The sequence below is a fragment of the Oratosquilla oratoria genome, chromosome 41 (assembly GCF_046742065.1).
Source record: "Oratosquilla oratoria isolate Oo_2021 chromosome 41, ASM4674206v1, whole genome shotgun sequence".
NCBI classification, from domain to species: Eukaryota; Metazoa; Arthropoda; class Malacostraca; order Stomatopoda; family Squillidae; genus Oratosquilla; species Oratosquilla oratoria.
In genome coordinates this window covers 6,866,742-6,884,748 of record NC_134817.1, presented here as the reverse complement: position 1 = coordinate 6,884,748, position 18,007 = coordinate 6,866,742, and the positions used below count along the sequence as shown (strand labels likewise).

The 18,007-nt window shown below is 39.5% G+C and overlaps 2 protein-coding genes across 3 annotated transcripts in view; both read left to right on the top strand.

Moving 5' to 3' along the window:
- The first annotated feature begins 564 nt into the window (after positions 1–564).
- Positions 565–18,007, top strand: part of LOC143020922 (THAP domain-containing protein 1-like) — an 18,665-nt gene continuing 1,222 nt past the window's right edge. The window contains exons 1-3 of one of the 2 annotated variants that reach the window (XM_076177869.1): positions 565–1,518; positions 3,458–3,656; positions 3,852–4,079. In XM_076177869.1, the coding sequence (XP_076033984.1) occupies positions 1,211–1,518; positions 3,458–3,656; positions 3,852–4,079 (735 nt within the window). In that variant the 5' untranslated portion in view covers positions 565–1,210. Of the gene's footprint in view, positions 1,519–3,457; positions 3,657–3,851; positions 4,080–10,484; positions 11,526–18,007 lie in introns of those variants that run through there. The other variant, XM_076177870.1, reaches the window with a different exon arrangement.
- Positions 6,315–18,007, top strand: part of LOC143020921 (E3 SUMO-protein ligase ZBED1-like) — a 20,528-nt gene continuing 8,835 nt past the window's right edge. The window contains exon 1 of the mRNA XM_076177868.1: positions 6,315–8,379. Within this exon, the coding sequence (XP_076033983.1) occupies positions 6,457–8,379 (1,923 nt within the window). The 5' untranslated portion in view covers positions 6,315–6,456. The remainder of the gene's footprint in view (positions 8,380–18,007) is intronic.

Below are 18,007 nucleotides of genomic sequence, written 5' to 3'. Positions count from 1 at the left end.
GAAAAGATGAAGAATGTCGCTAAACAGAATACAATAAAATGAGTACATACATTTCTCATCTCGCATGTACGTAGTGCATTGTTTTGGTAAGTAGGGAGTATAAAGGCAAGAGCGTCTACTAAGGGGACATTCGGTGACATGACGTTTAAAAGGCACCCATTTGCCTAAACAAAGACATAAACATACCAACAAACGGATTTTTTTTTATATGTTCCCCCTACTAACTTAACTGGGAGACTGCAAGCCGTCTAGTTGCCTTAGCAGTACTAGAAGCTTCTCTCTCTAACATCGATCCCACGAAGGCATATCTGTCCATAGCAACACCCCCGGCTCCTCAAGTACTCACCCCGACCCCTGGCAGCTCACCCCTATCCATTCACGCCAAACTCACCAGTCTCATTCCTGCTACAGTTCAGCGTCATACACACGTCGAGACCACTGGTGCCAAACATTCTTAATATCCCATATGACTAACCTCATTTACTTAATACTTAAAGCTTATATGTGAAAAAAATATTTGTCTGAACATGTCCATAATTCTTAACAGTTGTATTAACTCGGGGAGAGGGTGAAAATGGTGTTGGAAGTGGTGATAGCTGCATTGGTGGTCGCGGCAACACTGTAAGCGGCGGTGATATCTAAAGGCGAGAGCGGTTGGACCGGCAGCGTCGTCCTGCCCATCCACCCACCCTCCCTCCTCCCTCTCGCCTGCACATCAAGGCGCCAGTAGAGCTTCCTTGTCCTCATGCAGTCAACGAAGACGAAGATAGTGCTGCCATTTTAGATATTTCATGTAAATGGCTAAAGATGTTTTCGTTGGACGACAAAGCTGTTTGATGTCATATATCTAAAGAATGAGAGTATTGGGAAGGGATAGGCCAGGGAAAATATAAATAAATTCAAGTGAAAGTCCAAACAACATTGAATCCACCATTCTGTTAAGTGCACTTAAACATTAAAAAAAGCGGGTGTATATTTATTTGTACGTTTGCAAAGCACACGTAGATACACCTCATACAAGCACACAAACGTGTATGAAACATACACACCTACGAGTACTAAAGAACTCATACACAAACACAAACACTCACATATTTACACACACGTATTCACCCACACGCATACAGAAGCTTACACTCATATGAGCTCTGAGCTCTATTACGGGAGGGAAATAGCTGTTGATCACGAGTCCAACACGTGATCCAAGACTATGGTGAATCACACACAAGCATACACACGTTCGTATGCACAAACCACTGATCTAAAAATAACTGGATCACGGATCGGTGTCCTGATTATGAGATCAGCTGATCCGGGCGGCAGCCATGTTGGTGGTACCAAAACAAACCCACGTCACGTGATTCAGATAGCAGTGATCGTCCCATACAGTTCACGGCAGCTTTCGCTCCTATATACTGGTGTGTTTTACATATTTAACGATCATTTTACAATGCCAACTTGTGCTGCACTCAACTGCACCAACCGGAGAATAGGTGGATGTGAGCAGTCCTTCCACTCGTAAGTAAATTAAGGTTTTATTACCCAAAATATCCCGATACCCATCAACAAATGATGCGGCCATCAGGAGCCAAAATGTTGCCCACCAACTGTTTTGTTAGGTGTTGTCATGTTAATGCTATGTATTTATTATCTGTAAGAAATAGATCTAGCAGCAACCCATTTGTCACGAATGTAATCGTGGCAATAGCAGGATAAATATTTATCATTTAAAAAATATCTTCTAAGGCTCAAACGCTGTCCAGAGCTGTGTAGCTGCATAGAACCAGTTGTTCTTCCTGATTACATGTGTAGGCTTTTTCTATATTGTGAAGTGTGACGAATTCATATTAGATGGGCTGAATTACTATTCTGGGCCCGTTCAAAAATTATTTAACGTTTTTTTTCTGGTGAAATTCGACACCCCCCACCCCATGTAACATTGCGTAACACCGGGCGTTACACCTCCCTGTGTTACGTAACACTGATTACAACTCGGCACCCCCATCAAGTGTGGGCCCGAGCCGCCAAACACCCCTCCCCCCTTGACTTCTCACCAAAACATACTCATTTTTATTTGTCCTGTGTGAAATTGTTTACGATTGCATCAAAGAATGAAACATGGCATGATGTTTTTGGAATTTTTTTGCTCGATATTTATTGCTCGATCTATTAAGGATATGCTATTTCAGTGCATAATTTATGACATGAATTAATGAATAAATATAAATAACCATTATTAGCGTTGCGTAGCACTGTTGAAAACACCCCCACACCCTCGTAACGCATCGTATCGACCATGCACCCCCCCCCCACCCCAGCGTTACAGGGTGTAGGACAGTTGCTCACCGGATAATTGCTCACCGGAGAAGTGACAAATAGGACATTTGCTCACCAAAGGATTATTTTTTACTTTTCTTGAACTTAATAACAAATAATATACAGGATTTTTTTTAGTTATATTGTATCATATATACAGCAATAATACAGAAACAATATCCAAACTTTTAGTTTTTAATTCATTATAAAATTAAATACCAATTTCTTCCATCAATATATAGTAATGATCTTTTACTGGTCCAGTCTAATGGTGTGGCTAACTGTTCCTATGTATCTCTGTCATTTAATAAGTCGAAAATTTTACTTTCATAGTCTGAATTGACTCCTAACCTTAACACATCTAGTTCATGATCTAGAAGTGTTAGTGTAAGTAGTCAATGAAACCCACTAAAAACAATGCATTAGATTATATTGTAGAGTTTGATAAGTTCTTGGCCTCTAACAATTATGATAAAGATTTACTTTATCTGTGCCAGGGGGTATGCTGCAGGAAGTCAGTGTCTTCCTGACTTTCTAAATGCACTTGGCCACACCATTAGACTGGACTTGTAAACCACAAAGGACAATAAACCCACTTCAGTACTGCACCAGTTATAAAACTGTAATCACTATATGTTGATGGAAGAAATTGGTATTGAATTTTATAATTAAAAACTAAAATATGAAAGTTTGTATATTGTTTGTGTATTATTGCTGTAATAAATTTCAATATAACAAAAAATCCTGTATTATTGCTGTAATAAACTTCAATATAACTAAAAAATCCTGTATATTATGTTATTAGGTTTGTATATTGTTTGTATATTATTGCTGTAATAAACTTCAATATAACTAAAATAATCCTTTGGTGATCAAATGTCCTATTCATCACTTGGCCGGTGAGTAACTGTCCGGTGAGCAATTGTCCGGTGAACAACTGTCCGGTGAGCAACTGTCTGTACCCGAGCGTTATATACTCTTTGAATGGCCCCTTACATGTTCACCACTTTAATGCGATATTTTACTATTTGAAACAATTTAGATCATAGATATGGCAATTTCTCTATCTTTCCAGGAGGCGGGGGGAGGGCTTTGATTAATTATTCATACAAATATTAGTTAGGGTTCATATTTTTTCCAGTTTCCCTCGCAGTAAACCCGAGATTATGAAGAGATGGATCGTCAACTTAAGACGTGATAATTACAAACCATCAAAGTATGCAGTGCTCTGCTCAAACCACTTCGAGGAACATTGCTTTGACCGGACTGGGCAGACTGTGAGACTGCGGGACAATGCTGTTCCAACGCTTTTTAAATTTCCGGCACAGCTCGTGAAGCCAGTAAGTACATGCATGTGTATGTCATATTTCACTTGAACACAGTACAATAAAGTGTGCGACTTTGAACCCAGGCCCTTGAATATATTATGCCATTTAAATTCATCTCAAGATATTAATTAATTGGTCACAACAGTGGTCATAACAATTATTTTATATTTGAGTCAAAACGAATAACAATTAATTTATGACCAGCAGGTTTCGAAACGAAGAAAACCGCCAGTCAACCGTTCACTCGAAGGGACCGGTGACACCCACGCACAGATCCCACTGCAGACAGCGCCGGTTGATGCCGTGTGTAGCCACCTAGGTTGTGACCATACCTACGCAATATGTGAGAGTTCGAGAAGCCTGAAGAGGAAGCTGAATGAGGAGGAGGACACCATCATCTCTGCAAAGAAGAAACTGAAGTTCTCTCAGCAAAAGGTGAGACGGTTGCGCCAAAAGGTGACTTCATTGAAAGCAATTGTGCAATCTCTGGAAAACAAAAGGCTTGTTTCAGATGAGGGAGCACAAATGCTTGAGCGAACTTTTTCAGGTGTCCCCTTGGAAGTCCTGGAAAGGCTCAAAAGGCAGAAGTCAGGTAAAGTAACTCGAGAGCGTTATCCCGCTGTTTTGAGATCATTTGCCCCGACGTTACTTGCTTTAGTTCGCCTTTGTGTTTCTTCAAATGTTTTTTCCTTTCAAGACCAATTCTTCCGTCAAAAATTCGGTTGCAGTATGGGTTCCAATTTGTCTCCTGTTTTGGCCAATTTATACATGGAGTATTTCGAGTGTACCCTTTTGCCCAGCATCAAACCGCCCGAAATGTTGAATGGGAAGAATGACACAAAATCCCTTGGATATTTTGATAAGAAGAACTGATGATAATTTATTCTTTACAGTGTACCGTAAGCCCACCCACTCAGGGAGTTACCTTCACTTTTTTAGCAATCACCCTGACAATGTTAAGAAAAGTGTTGCCTCTGGCATTTTCTTGAGGGCTTTCAGGATTTGCAGTCCTCAATTTCTGGACCATGAGATTGAGGGGATCAAATGTCAACTTGAGAAGTTGGCTTATCCACCTGGGTTTCTGGACCAAGCCTTCAGTAAGGCTAGGGCCAACCATTTTAAAACTTCCGTCCCCTCAAGTTTTCACCGCTCCTTTAAGGACATTTTAAAAATTCCATTCAATAATACCATCAGTTCTTCTACTAAGTTGTTTCCTCATGAACGTCTCACTATTGCCTATCACTATCCTAACACCGTGCGTAAGCAAATTGTGAACGTTCAACAAAAACCGAAGGAAGTTGAGTCACCTGGTGTTTATTGTTTGCCCTGCAAAGATTGTGATTTGGTTTACTTGGGTCAAACCGGGAGAGGCTTGAACACTAGATTGGCAGAACATAAAAGGTCAATTAGGTATGGGCAAGAAAATTCGGCTGTATTTCTTCATGTCAAAAATAAGAATCATTCTTTCGACTGGGGTAAGGCCAGATTAGTGTTCAAGTCCCACTGCGGTTTCAGGAGGAAAATAGTCGAATCAGCATTAATTGAGGAATGCCCTAATATTGATATTTCTAAAGGGCAGTGGACACCTGACATCATTTCACGCGCGGCAGTTAACAAGCTGGTACGGACCTTACAACCCCCTTTCTCCTCACCCCCTCTCTCCTCCGCCACCCCAGTTTGCCCCGCGCCTGAGGTCATCTGTCCACATCTCTTCTTCTCTGTAGCTTATAAGTCCCCTCTGTACTCTGCCTTATGTACTTTCCTGAAGAGGGCTACAGTTGATAGCCGAAATATAGGATTCTTCTTTATTCGAAGTTTATTTTCTCCGACTGTGGGTTCCTGTGTGTCATATATATATATGTATATATATATGTATATATATATATATATGTATATACATATATACATATATACGCACACACACGCACACACACACACACACACACACACACACACACATATATATATATATACACACATATTAGAGATGTATCGGATATCCGCATCCGCATACGCGGAACATCCGCATATTAACTCACATCCGCATCCGTAGTTGTGATAAACTGAACATCCGCATCCGCATTTGTAGTGAAATATACATCCGCATCCGCACTCTACAGAGGATGTGTGGATGCGGATGTGTTTTGTGTATTGCACAACCTATAGATTATAGAGAAATATATAGACACGCTTAGAGTTCAGATAGAGCTTAGAAATGTGGAGTAAATCTATGGATGTGTGTCTAATGAATTAATTATCTAGTAAATCTAAAGCAAATAATATCACGGATTCATTTCCTTTCAAACTTACACAACGTAACAATAATAATATTGAAAGAATATGAACCGGCAGCGCTGAGCTCTTCTTATCGCACGAGTTTTCCTGTTGTCGCCTGTTTCCCTTGACACAGGGAGTTGCCGATGAAAAGATTTTCACAGAGGAAGGGTAGTATTAGCTATTATCATTATCATTATTACTGTTATAGAGGGCTTTTCGATGTATTTCTTACTAGAATTTAATGCAATGAAGCATTAGAATAAAGTAATTTTCTTTTCACATTTGCTAAGCATCTCGAAAATTTATAATACTGATTCATAAGTTGTAAACTGGCATTCTGAGCATAAGTCCTACGCAGTACACTGGCAGCTAGGTCATCAGTTTGGTAAGAGCTTGCCTTCGAAGGAAGAAGTACTACTCCTTCCTTCCTTGCTCCTCGCTGATAATACAGTTTGCCAGTGATAGTTTAAAAGGATATTATAATCAAGTTTACAAAGCCTTATTGTTCTGTGCTGACTGCTACAGCAGCTGAACAATGGCGTCACGTAGCAGTGAAGTGTGGAAATATTTTATGAGCAAGTCAAGTGACCTAGCACAGTGTCTGTTGTGCAAGAAAGATTATTCACGAAAGGGACGTGGAACTACATCTTTGAAAAACCACTTGAAATCAGTGCATAAAGAACAGTTTGAAGAGTTAATGGCAAAAGAGACAAAGAAGTTGGAAGAAAAAATAAATATAGAAAAAACACCTTTGCAAAAAGCAAAGACAGATGCTAAGCAAAGGAATGTTGCTGAGTATTTTCAGAGTGCAAAATTATGGGATGCTTCCAATCCTAAGGCAAAGAAACTGGATAAATGCATTGCAGAAATGTTAGTCATAGATGATTTGCCTTTCAGTCATGTTGAGGACATAAGATTCATGAGACTGATGACTAAAGCTGCTCCACTATACAGTCTAAAGCAGCGAAATTTCTATTCATCAATTATATGTAGTGATATGTATGAGTCTGTTTTCAAGAAAATAAAAGAAATAATTGATGAAGTGAAGCAAGACAACAAACTTTCCTTCACAATTGATGTGTGGTCACATACCTCAGCAGGTGTCTCATTGCTGAGTTTAACTGCACATACCATAAATAAGGAATTTGAGAGAACAAACTTTGTGCTAGGTGCTGAACCACTGGAAGAACGACATGCAGGAGAGTATGTTTCCAAAATATTTGATGATATGCTGATGAAGTGGGACATATCTCGTACAAATGTGCACTGTGTTCTGCATGATGCTGGAGCAAATATGAAAAAAACTCTGTTTCTCTTAGGTGTAAATAGTTTGGATTGTACTGTGCATAAAATACAGATGATTGCTAAAACTGGGTTATCATCACATTGTGATATAGAAAACATGATAAAAAAAACTCGTAGTATTGCTACGCACTTTCATCACTCAACTATGGCACAAGATGAACTTAAAAAGATTCAGGACAGGCTGCAAGTACCTAAACTCTCTGTTATTCATGATACACCCACAAGATGGAATAGCACCTTACACATGCTAAGAAGAGCACTAGAAATAAAGGAATCTTTGTGTGTGTATGCTGCTACCAACTCCAAAATCAAACAGCTCAGCAATACTGAGTGGTTGATTATGCATAAATGTGTACAAGCCTTACAACCTTATGAAGATATCACAAAAAAACTTAGTGACTCCACATCAACAGCAGCTGAAGTGATTCCACTTGTAAAGTCCTTAAAACACACTCTTCAGCATACCACATCAGTAGTTTCTAACCCTGCTGAAGAAACTCATACTTCAGATACAATCTCTGAAGATGAAACAGGCTCAGGATCAGTGGTTGAGTTAAATGAAGACAGGCAAGCAACACAGGCAGTAAACTTCATGAAAGAAGCAATGCAGGCTGATGTTGAGAAAATATTTTCTTGTATTGAAAATGAAGATCTTTACAGAATTGCAACATATATTGACCCAAGATACAAGAGTAAATTTTTTTCTTCATCTCACATCACTGATCAAGTAAAATCATCACTTGCCAGAGTATGTGAAGAGCTTCGTCAGACAACTATTCTAGGAGAGGAAGATGGAGAACCAAGAAGGAAACGAAGAAGACATGATACGAGTGAAACACCTACCACCTGTGGAACATTAGATGAAGCAATGACCTCTATTCTTGCCTCCAGCAGTGATGATGAAGCAGAAAAATCATCTGTAGTAACTTTACTCATGAAAGATATTGAGAAATATCACAGAGAGAAAAGAATAAGTGGAACAAGTCAAGACAGTTTGCAATGGTGGAAGACAATGAAGACAGTCTACCCTGATTTGGCAAAGGTAGCTTGCCAGTATCTCTCCTGTCCACCAAGTAGCGTTCCTAGTGAGCAGCTGTTTAGTAGTGCTGGCTTGATATATGACGCTAAGCGCAATCGGCTTTTGCCAGAAAAGGTAGATAAGCTACTGTTTTTTTAATGAAACTTGCCCATCTTGAACTTTAAAAATTAAGTAATATATATGTGTTTATAGTATCAGTTCAATCAGTTGGTTATAGATTTATAGTTAACCACATGTAAGGGGGAAAAAGCCTTGGTATATGTATGTATATATATATATATGTATTACATATATGTGTGTGTATATATATATATATATGTATATATATATCAAGGACTACTATTATACAGGACGTGCACATCCAGATTCCTGGCTCCGCTAGCGGAGGCCAGTCCAGTGTGCTACGAGCAGTGGAGGTGTAAGGTTGTGTCGCTCCGTCTTTCGTGCGTGGCTGTATATAGAAGTGGATAGTGTTTATTTACATAGGTTCTTGCTGATTTTGTTTGTTTGGTTCTTCATAGGTTCTTTCTTGCTGATTTTGTTTGTTTGGTTCTTCATAGGTTCTTTCTTGCTGATTTTGTGTATTCAAAATGCCGAATAAATGTGGTGTGAACTGCAACGGTAGTTATAACAAAGATAACAGGTGCCGAGTGTTTCGACTGCCAAAAGACCGTTATGAAAGACAAAAGTGGCTTGATGTGCTACCACCACATAAGAACTTTGTTGTTGATTCTGACAGATTTTTCATTTGTGAGAAACACTGGGGTGCTAACCCTCCTTATATCAAATTGCCTTGTGGTTCTACGCGACCTGCGATCCCTCCCAGTGTCTTCAATGTGCCTGCTTCATGTCTGCCATCTTCAAAACCTGTACCTCGCCCGGCGAAGGCCGAAGACAAGTAACTGAGGCATTTTCTTCAGAAAGATACGATTACTTCATTTGATGATTTTAGACTTGAACGTGACCCACAGAAGCAGTACAAGAACTTAATTATTTCAAGATCAGAAGAAAGGTTAGTGTGTCTGTTCATGACAGAAAATTTCAGTGAGTGCAGCTTGTCTGCGATTGTTGAAAACACGCCCACGTTGTGTAGCCCACTGATCTGCCGTGCATTCAAGAAGGGCATTAGTGTACCACTGGGTAAGACACTTCATCCCAACAATGGTTTGAGGTCGTATGGTCAGTTCGCCAAAGCTGTACGCTTAGCAATTAACATCCCGTTTGACAAAATGATTGAGATTGTTGTCACTCTTCTTCAAACCCACACAGCCTGTGTGAACACCAAGAATGAGAAAAGGCTGGTATTTTTGACACGTCAGTTGGAACTTCTATTACAGAAACAGTTTTCCATGAATGATTACTGTTTTGCTCTTGAATTATACCCCAAGTGTATGAACAGCTCAGAGACTTTTTGGTGCTGCCAAGTAAACGCAAGCTACAGTACATCACTTCATCTATTGACAAAGATCAAGTGATGATATAATAGTTGTCCTTGATATATATATATATGTGTGTGTGTGTGTGTGTGTATGCATGTGTGTGTGTGACAATTTTCTCGAATCTGTTCGGAGGTAGACCTTATTTTGTTGCAATTTATAGGCATGGAAATTAATACAGTCATTTTCACTGGTATAACATAATTTCCATGCAGGAAAATGAATACATTCATATATATTGGTCGTGCATACGCACACACCCCTACACACAGGGACACGCACAAGTTAATGGTAGGTTGACGCTTACGCACTTTTTTGTTGCGACGTGGGGTCGTGCCACCTCGCAAGATAGCGTACTACACATCGTACCAGCTCGTGACATAACCTCGCAAGAAACGTGTAAAATGGCACGACGTCGCCAGGTTTTTAAAACAGTTTTATATTTTGTCGCGGAGTGGTGCGAGGTGACGACCTAGCAACATTGGTGTTGCGACGTCGTACACTCATCTCGTAAGATGTCGCACGGGTTCATGGCATTTCGCGCCAGGAACGACGCCGTGCGACTTCTTGCGAGGTCTTACCCCAAAATGTTACCCCTTCTTGCGCACAGCTTACGATGTCTGGCGAGCTGGTTGTAAATTGTATATTGCCAGCTTTATTTTGATTTGTTCAATACGATAGTGCCGTGTTGTTTTTCTTTTTATTGGTGTGTGTGTGTGTGTGTGTGTGTGTGTGTGTGTGTGTGTGTGTGTGCTTGTGTTCAGTTACACAGTTTGGACACAGTACGGCTTCGTCCGAGGGGAGTCGCGTACTGATCGTTGATTGGTTGGAGCCCGGGCCGGGTGAATACCGAGCGCTGATTGGTTGATACCGGTGCGTGGGTGGTATATAAAGGGTCGCTAGGGGCAGCATGAATCATTCATCCTAATCCCAATCCCGGCGTCGGCGCCCCCGTCCAAGCTCCCAGTCCATTTCTCCCGAGCCACGACCACCAACTGCCCCAAATCGCTCGCTAATTCGCCCGGTGGCAATAGCCCTCTTTTATACGCTACTATCTTTTCATTTTCTTACAGACATTCTTCCCCTCCCACAGAAACCGATCCCGCGCAAGCGGGTGGTCTTTCCTAGAGATTCAGAATTCATCTTCCCGCACATGCCAAAATACTCTCTACTACAACCTCTACAATGCCTCGCAAGACCACCAAGCAGTCCAAGGAGCCCCAGCAGCCCCAGCCCCAGCCCCAGGAACCGGAGATGCCCCCTTCTCCGATTGTGGTGAAGGCTGAGTCTGCTGACGATCCTGTTGTCGAAGAAGAACCTGTAGGAGGACCTAGTGGACTACAGCAACCACAAAAGAAGAGGTATCGGCCCAGCAAGAGGGACATACCAGACTACCCCTTCACGGATGCCCAAGTTTCTGAGATTGCTGAGTTTGTGAAGCAGAATCCACCTCTCTACAACAAGCGGGACAAGCAGTGGTGCAACCCCAGACTGAAGGAGACCCTGTGGACAGAGCTTGCAGCAACCTTCCCCGACTGTACTTTCCTGCAAGTGAGGAAGTTGTTCGAGAAGAAAAGGACAGATTTCGGGAAAATAGAGAAGAAGGAGAGCACGAGTGGTGGCCCAGCAAGGAGGAGGACAGCACGAGAGGAAGAAGTCATGAGCACCTGGGAGTTCCTCGGGGGTCATATTGCCCACGAGAACGCACTAGCGAGCGACAGGTTCTCTCCAATCTCGCAAAGGGCCACTTCAGACAGAGACTTTTTGGTGCTGCCAAGCAAACGCAAGCTGCAGTACATCACTTCATCTATTGACAAGGATCAGGTGATGATATAATAGTAGTCCTTGATAAATAAATAAATATATATATATATATATATATATATATATATATATATATATATATATATATATATATATATATACACATACACATACCAAAGGCTTTTCCCCCTACATACAGACATACATATATATATATATATATATATATATATATATATATATATATGTGTGTGTGTGTGTGTGTGTGTGTGTGTGTGTGTGTGTGTGTGTGTGTGCGTGTGTGTGTGTGTGAGCGCGCGCGCCTGTGTGTGTGTGAGTGACAATTTTCTCGAATCTGTTCGGAGGTAGACCATATTTTGTTGCAATTTATATGCATGAAAATTAATACAGTCATTTTCACTGGCATAACATAATTTCCATGCAGGAAAATGAATACATTCATATTGGTCGTGCATACGCACACACCCCTACACACAGGGACACGCACAGTTAATGCTTGTGCGTGTGTTCTCGGCCAGTTTTTCTATTGCCTCCTGCAAACCTCTTTCGTAATTTTTTTTCCACCTGTGAAAGACAGGTTTACAGGAAAGGACGAAGACTAGGCTGTATTCCCTTGATGGCGCCTTGCGAAGACGGGGAAAGTTGGATTTCGTTCACAAAGATCTAAAATGAATAATAAATTCATTGTCGTTCATAGGTATGCAAACTTACGGAAAACCTGTAGGATGATATCGTAGGGCACACTCAGCGTGGTGGTGGGGAGTTAAATCCCTTCCAAGCTTCACCTACACACATACTGTATAGCTTCCCAAATTGACAATCACAAATAGAAGATGCTGGGATATGTTTGCTTGAGAAAATATAGGTGAAAACAGAAATAAAGATTTATAACTGGTAATGAAATAAGGCAGGTTGATTGAGAATTTGGAAATGGAGGAACGGAGATGGTAAGAATATGAAAAATATAAAGAGAAAGTATAATTATAATATGAAATATTGCAAAAGCATACGATAAGGCAGAACACAGATGATACCAAAAAATACAGGACAAAGAATGTTGGGGCATGGGTGAAATACGAGGGATAGGGTGTGATGGATGAAGGATGTACGATAACACGGCGCGAATGATGTCTGAAGGCCGTTTACCATCTCGCCAGGCCAGCAGACTGGTTTGTGCGGTGTAGGGTCGGTGGGAGGGAAGGGTGGGAGGGAAGACTCTTCTTTTTCTCGCTTTCTTTTCCTATATCTTGAAGCATGTATGATGGGTGTTCTTATATATCAGTGATGGAGTGAAGCTAGGTGGTCTTGTACAGAGCGATCAAATAATATTCCAACTTGATAGGAGAGATGGGAGGTAGCGATGTCGTCAGCGATATGAAGTTTATATAAGGGAGTTAGTTAATGATTTATGACTTATTAACACATTCGAAATGCATTTGTATCACATATTCTCTGTGTGATGAGTACAAATTTTGATTATTTCAAGTTCATAACAGAAAAATCAAATTCGTCGCTGAAAGCCGTTCCCGCTTAGCAGTGGGTTTTGGTCGACGTACCGGCAATCTCCCGCTCATCACCGCGGCAACGACGCCGTCTTGCTCAAGTCGTTTGAAATCTAGTTTTCTTCATAAATAATAGTTATAAATCGTATTTGGTCCTACTGTAGGTTGGTACATTAAAGGGAAACATCCTATTCAAAATTCAAGTCCGTACGACAACACAATTAATAATTTTTCAAATGTTTCCTACTAAATTGAATGAAGAGAGAATTATCATGGTATAGATGATAAATTGTTTGGCATATCTGTGTAGAGTGAAAAATCATACATTTCCAGCTATAGAAGAAGAAACGTGAATCGAAGATATGTGTGGAGTTTTGCTACGAAATATGAAAGAAAAACACAAGAAATTTTATGTGAAGCAAAATTGGAAGAAAATTTATATCAAACAAAATTAAATTTGGTCGAAAATTTGTTACCCTACTAAAGAGGTAAAAATGTTTATGAACTGCTAATTTCACTTGCAAAATCTATCTTCAAATTGATTCTGAATACTGTCAGCCAATTTTATTCAGCCATAATAAAACTATTTACTCATGAAATAATTAGAATATTATAAATTACAAGATATATAAACACAAAAGCAAATTGATAGAGGAGTATTTACATTATATTATAGTAAGGCTAAGTAAAATTTCATGTAAAATGTATAAGATACATTTCATTTATAGTAAATTCGTTATATTAGTAATATATTCCATAAAATAATTTCCCAACCATTCTGGCTAATTAATGAAACCAACGGAACATCCCATAGCCACACCCACCCTTCTCCAAGTAAAGGAGATTGTACAAATGAAAAAGGACAAATGAAAAAGGTAAAAATGTTTATGAACTAGTAATTTCACTTACAAAATCTATCTTCAAATTGATTCTGAATACTGTCAGACAATTTTATTCAGCTAGAATAAAACCATTTACTCATGAAATAATTTGAAAATTATAAATTACAAGGAAGATGAATACAAAAGCAAATTAATAGAGCAGTATTTACATTATATTATAGTAAGGCTAAATAAAATTTTATGTAAAATACATAAAATACATTTAATTTATAGTAAATTCGTTATATTAAAAATATGTTCCCTAAAATAATTTCCCAACCATTCTGGCTAATTAATGAAGCCAATGGGACATCCCATAGCCACACCCACCCTTCTCCAAGTAAAGGAGACTACAAATGAAAGAGGACAATAATCTATCATTCATGTCACTGTAGTATAAACATGCGTGGGAGCACATTGATCACACGGCAGAAAATTATATTTGACACACACAAATATATATATATATATATATATATATAAATATATATATATATATATACATATATATATATATATATATATATATATATATACATATATATATAATGTATACAGGTAATCCTCGTTTTACGCGGGTTCACATTACGCGATTTCACATTAAAGCGGTGTCCAAAACTAGGGGGTATTGCTCACATTACACAAATTCCTCAGAGTAACGCGAAATCCGGAAAGTTAAAATATGCGGGCTGCGATTTAGTTCCGTAAGGCAGCCGCTAGGTGACGCTAGCTGATTCCAGCCTCCGCATCCCTCTCGCCACCAAGCTCATTGTTTACCAACGCTTCGTTGTGTCAGCATCTCTGTGTTCATCAAATCATCAGTGTTCTTGTTTACCATGGCTCCCAAGCGCCCAGCGACATTTCCAGCCTGTGATGGTAGGCAGAAGAAAGCAAGGAAGACATTGACATTGGAGCAAAAGCTGGAAGTTCTGGACAGGTTAGATAAAGGGCAGAGAAACAATGTGATTGTGGCGGCAATGGGCCTCAGCGAGTCTACGGTGAGGACCATAAAACAAAACTCCACCAAGATTCGTGAAGCTGCCAAATCAGGAGCGCCTCTACAAGCTAACAAGTCATCATATTCTCGCCCTATGGAGATGGAAAGGATGGAGAAGATGCTTGCAACTTGGATTGAGCATCAAAATAAGACTCGTGTGCCGGTTAGCTTGGCGCTGATTAAGGTGAAGGCGCTGTCTATTTATGACAGCATTGAAGGGGACAAGAAGCCTTTTTCTGCCAGCAACGGGTGGTTTAATAAATTTCAAAAAAGGCACAGTTTTCATAATTTGAAGTTGGTTGGGGAAGCTTCTTCAGCTGATGCTCGAGCTGCAGCCGAATTCCCAGAAGAGCTCAAGAAAATTATAGAAGACGGGAATTATTCATCAAAGCAAGTGTTCAACATCGACGAAACCGGCCTCTATTGGAAGAAACTACCCAACCGCACCTACATCTCCAAAGAGGAAGCTTCTGCCCCCGGATTCAAGGCATCTAAGGACCGCTTAACGCTGCTGTTGGGGGCCAATGCAGAGGGCGACTACAAACTCAAGCCAGCACTTGTGTATCACTCAGAGAATCCTCGAGCCCTCAAGGTAAGAGTTGTAAAACTAACCTTATTCCATGTTACCATTTTCTATGCAAAAGATTGTGCGAATGAATTTTTTAGACCGTATAAAATCTTACGTTTCTTTTTTTTTGGCCAGGGTTACGACAAGGCCTTTCTGCCAGTGTACTGGTACGCCAACTCGAAGGGCTGGATGACTGGGGCAGTGTTTGGCGATTATTTCAAGAATAAACTGCACTGTATAAAATAAACTGTATAGTATAAACATGCATGGGACCATATTGATCCTATGGCAGGAAATTATAACTGACGCACAAATATGTATATATATATATATATATATATATATATATATATATATATATATATATATACACATACACACACACATACACAGTGGAACCCCGCTATTCGTCCGCCTCTCTATACAACTCATTCGTCCAACTTGTTCAAATAAAGTTCAACTCGTCATTCGTACGTTTGCCCCGCGATTCGGACAGCGTCACCTTGTTACTGGCCGCGCCACGTGGTCGCTTCAACTCAGTCCCGTGCTAGCTTCCTTGCGCTACGCATCATCCACGCAAGCTTCGTGAAACTTTGTGCTACTTTATTTCTATTTTTTTTTTTTTTTAATAGTGCAGCCATGGGTCCAAAAAAGATTAGTGATTCAACCAAGCCTAAAAGGAAAGCAGTGAGAACGACAATTGAATTGAAAAAAGAACTCATTGCGAAGTTTGAAAGTGGAACTCGTATCTCTAACCTGGCAACTCAGTATGGCATGGCGAAATCAACCCTATCGTCTATACTGAAAAATAAAGACATAATAAAAGAGGCTAATGTGGCAAAAGGAGTGACCGTTCTTGCTGTGAACAGGTCACCAATAATTGAACAAGTGGAAAAACTTTTGTTAGTTTGGATTAACGAAAAACAACTTGCTGGTGACAGAATTTCTGAAACAATAATTTGTGAAAAGGCAAAGCAGTTGCATGATGATCTTAAGCGAGACAGCCCTGGAACCAGTGCGCAAAGTGATGAATTTAAAGCAAGTAGGGGATGGTTTGATCGATTTAAGAAGCGAAGTGGCATTCACAGTGTTGTTAGGCGTGGGGAGGCTGCCAGTACAAACAAAGATGCTGCTGAAAATTTTGTTGGGGAATTTAAAAACTTTGTAGAGAGTGAGGGATTTACTCCTCACCAAGTACAGGTAAAGTGCAGTTAAATTTTTATTTATTTCATGTACAGTACTGTATAATGTTTGTAGCTTATAAGTCCCCTCTGTACTCTGTTCTGTGTACTTTCCTGAAGAGGGCTACAGTTGATAGCCGAAATATAGGATTCTTCTTTATTCGAAGTTTATTTTCTCCGACTGTGGGTTCCTGTGTGTCATACATATATATATATATATATATATATATATATATATATATATATATATATATATATATATATATATATATATATGTGGGTCTGGTACGGATTAATCCAATTTACATTATATCTTGCATATATATATATATATATATATATATAATATACACATATATATATATGCATATATATATATATAATAAACATATATATATGCATATATATAAATATATATATATATATACAGTAAAATCCATTTAAGTTAGACTCTAGTCGTCAACTTTTATAAGTCGTAATGAAAAAAAAAAAAGATCAATTCGAAAAAAAAAAAAATGAAATGAGTCGGACGGAAAAAATGACCTTCAGTCGGCAGCTTTCCGACTTACGCTCGTTACACACTTGGCGTTTTTTTACCGAGCGTTTTTTTTTTTCTTCTTTTTTTTTTACTGCTGCCACCGTACCAGTAGTGGCGCGTAGGAAGCTATTGCGAGGGACTCGCTGAGCGGCAAAATGGACGAGCGTTTTTTTTACCGCCGACGGCAGCAATGCAGCCGCTCACTGCCACTACATTCGACGTTTTTATTACCGCCTTCCCGGAAGTGGTGGCTTACGTTACACACTCGGCGTCCAGTCTGCCGCCGACCAGCATTGTGTATGTGGCGAGACGCTCTGTAGTGTGTGTTTATCATGGCCGAAGAAGAGATTGCTATTGACAATGAATTATTGATTCACTTAGTTCAAGAAAGGCCTGTCCTATGGGACAAATCTTTGGAAACTTTTAAAGACAGGATCGCCACGAGGAATGCGTGGTATGAAGTTTGCCTACATCTTAAGAATGATTTTGATCAGCTGGAAGACAGCAAAAAGAACAACTTTGGTAAGTACAAATAAATTCATATATTTATTTTATGCTATTCGATTGACCTTAATAGTCTTAAATTTATATATTTTCTCTTTGCAATTGAAAATTTACTGACACATACAAAGAATATAAATTTCTAAAACCAAAGAGACACGGTACAAACAAATAATTTCCATTATGTAAAATAATGTAAAATAAATTATATAAATTCTTATATAAATTATAAAGTAAAATATAAGGTTTCACCTACGTGGGCTCTCAGATCTTTGACATCTGCCAGGAAATGCTACCAACACTTGACACAAAATATTGCAGAGAATGTTTCTCACGTTGTTGGCTTTCAAACC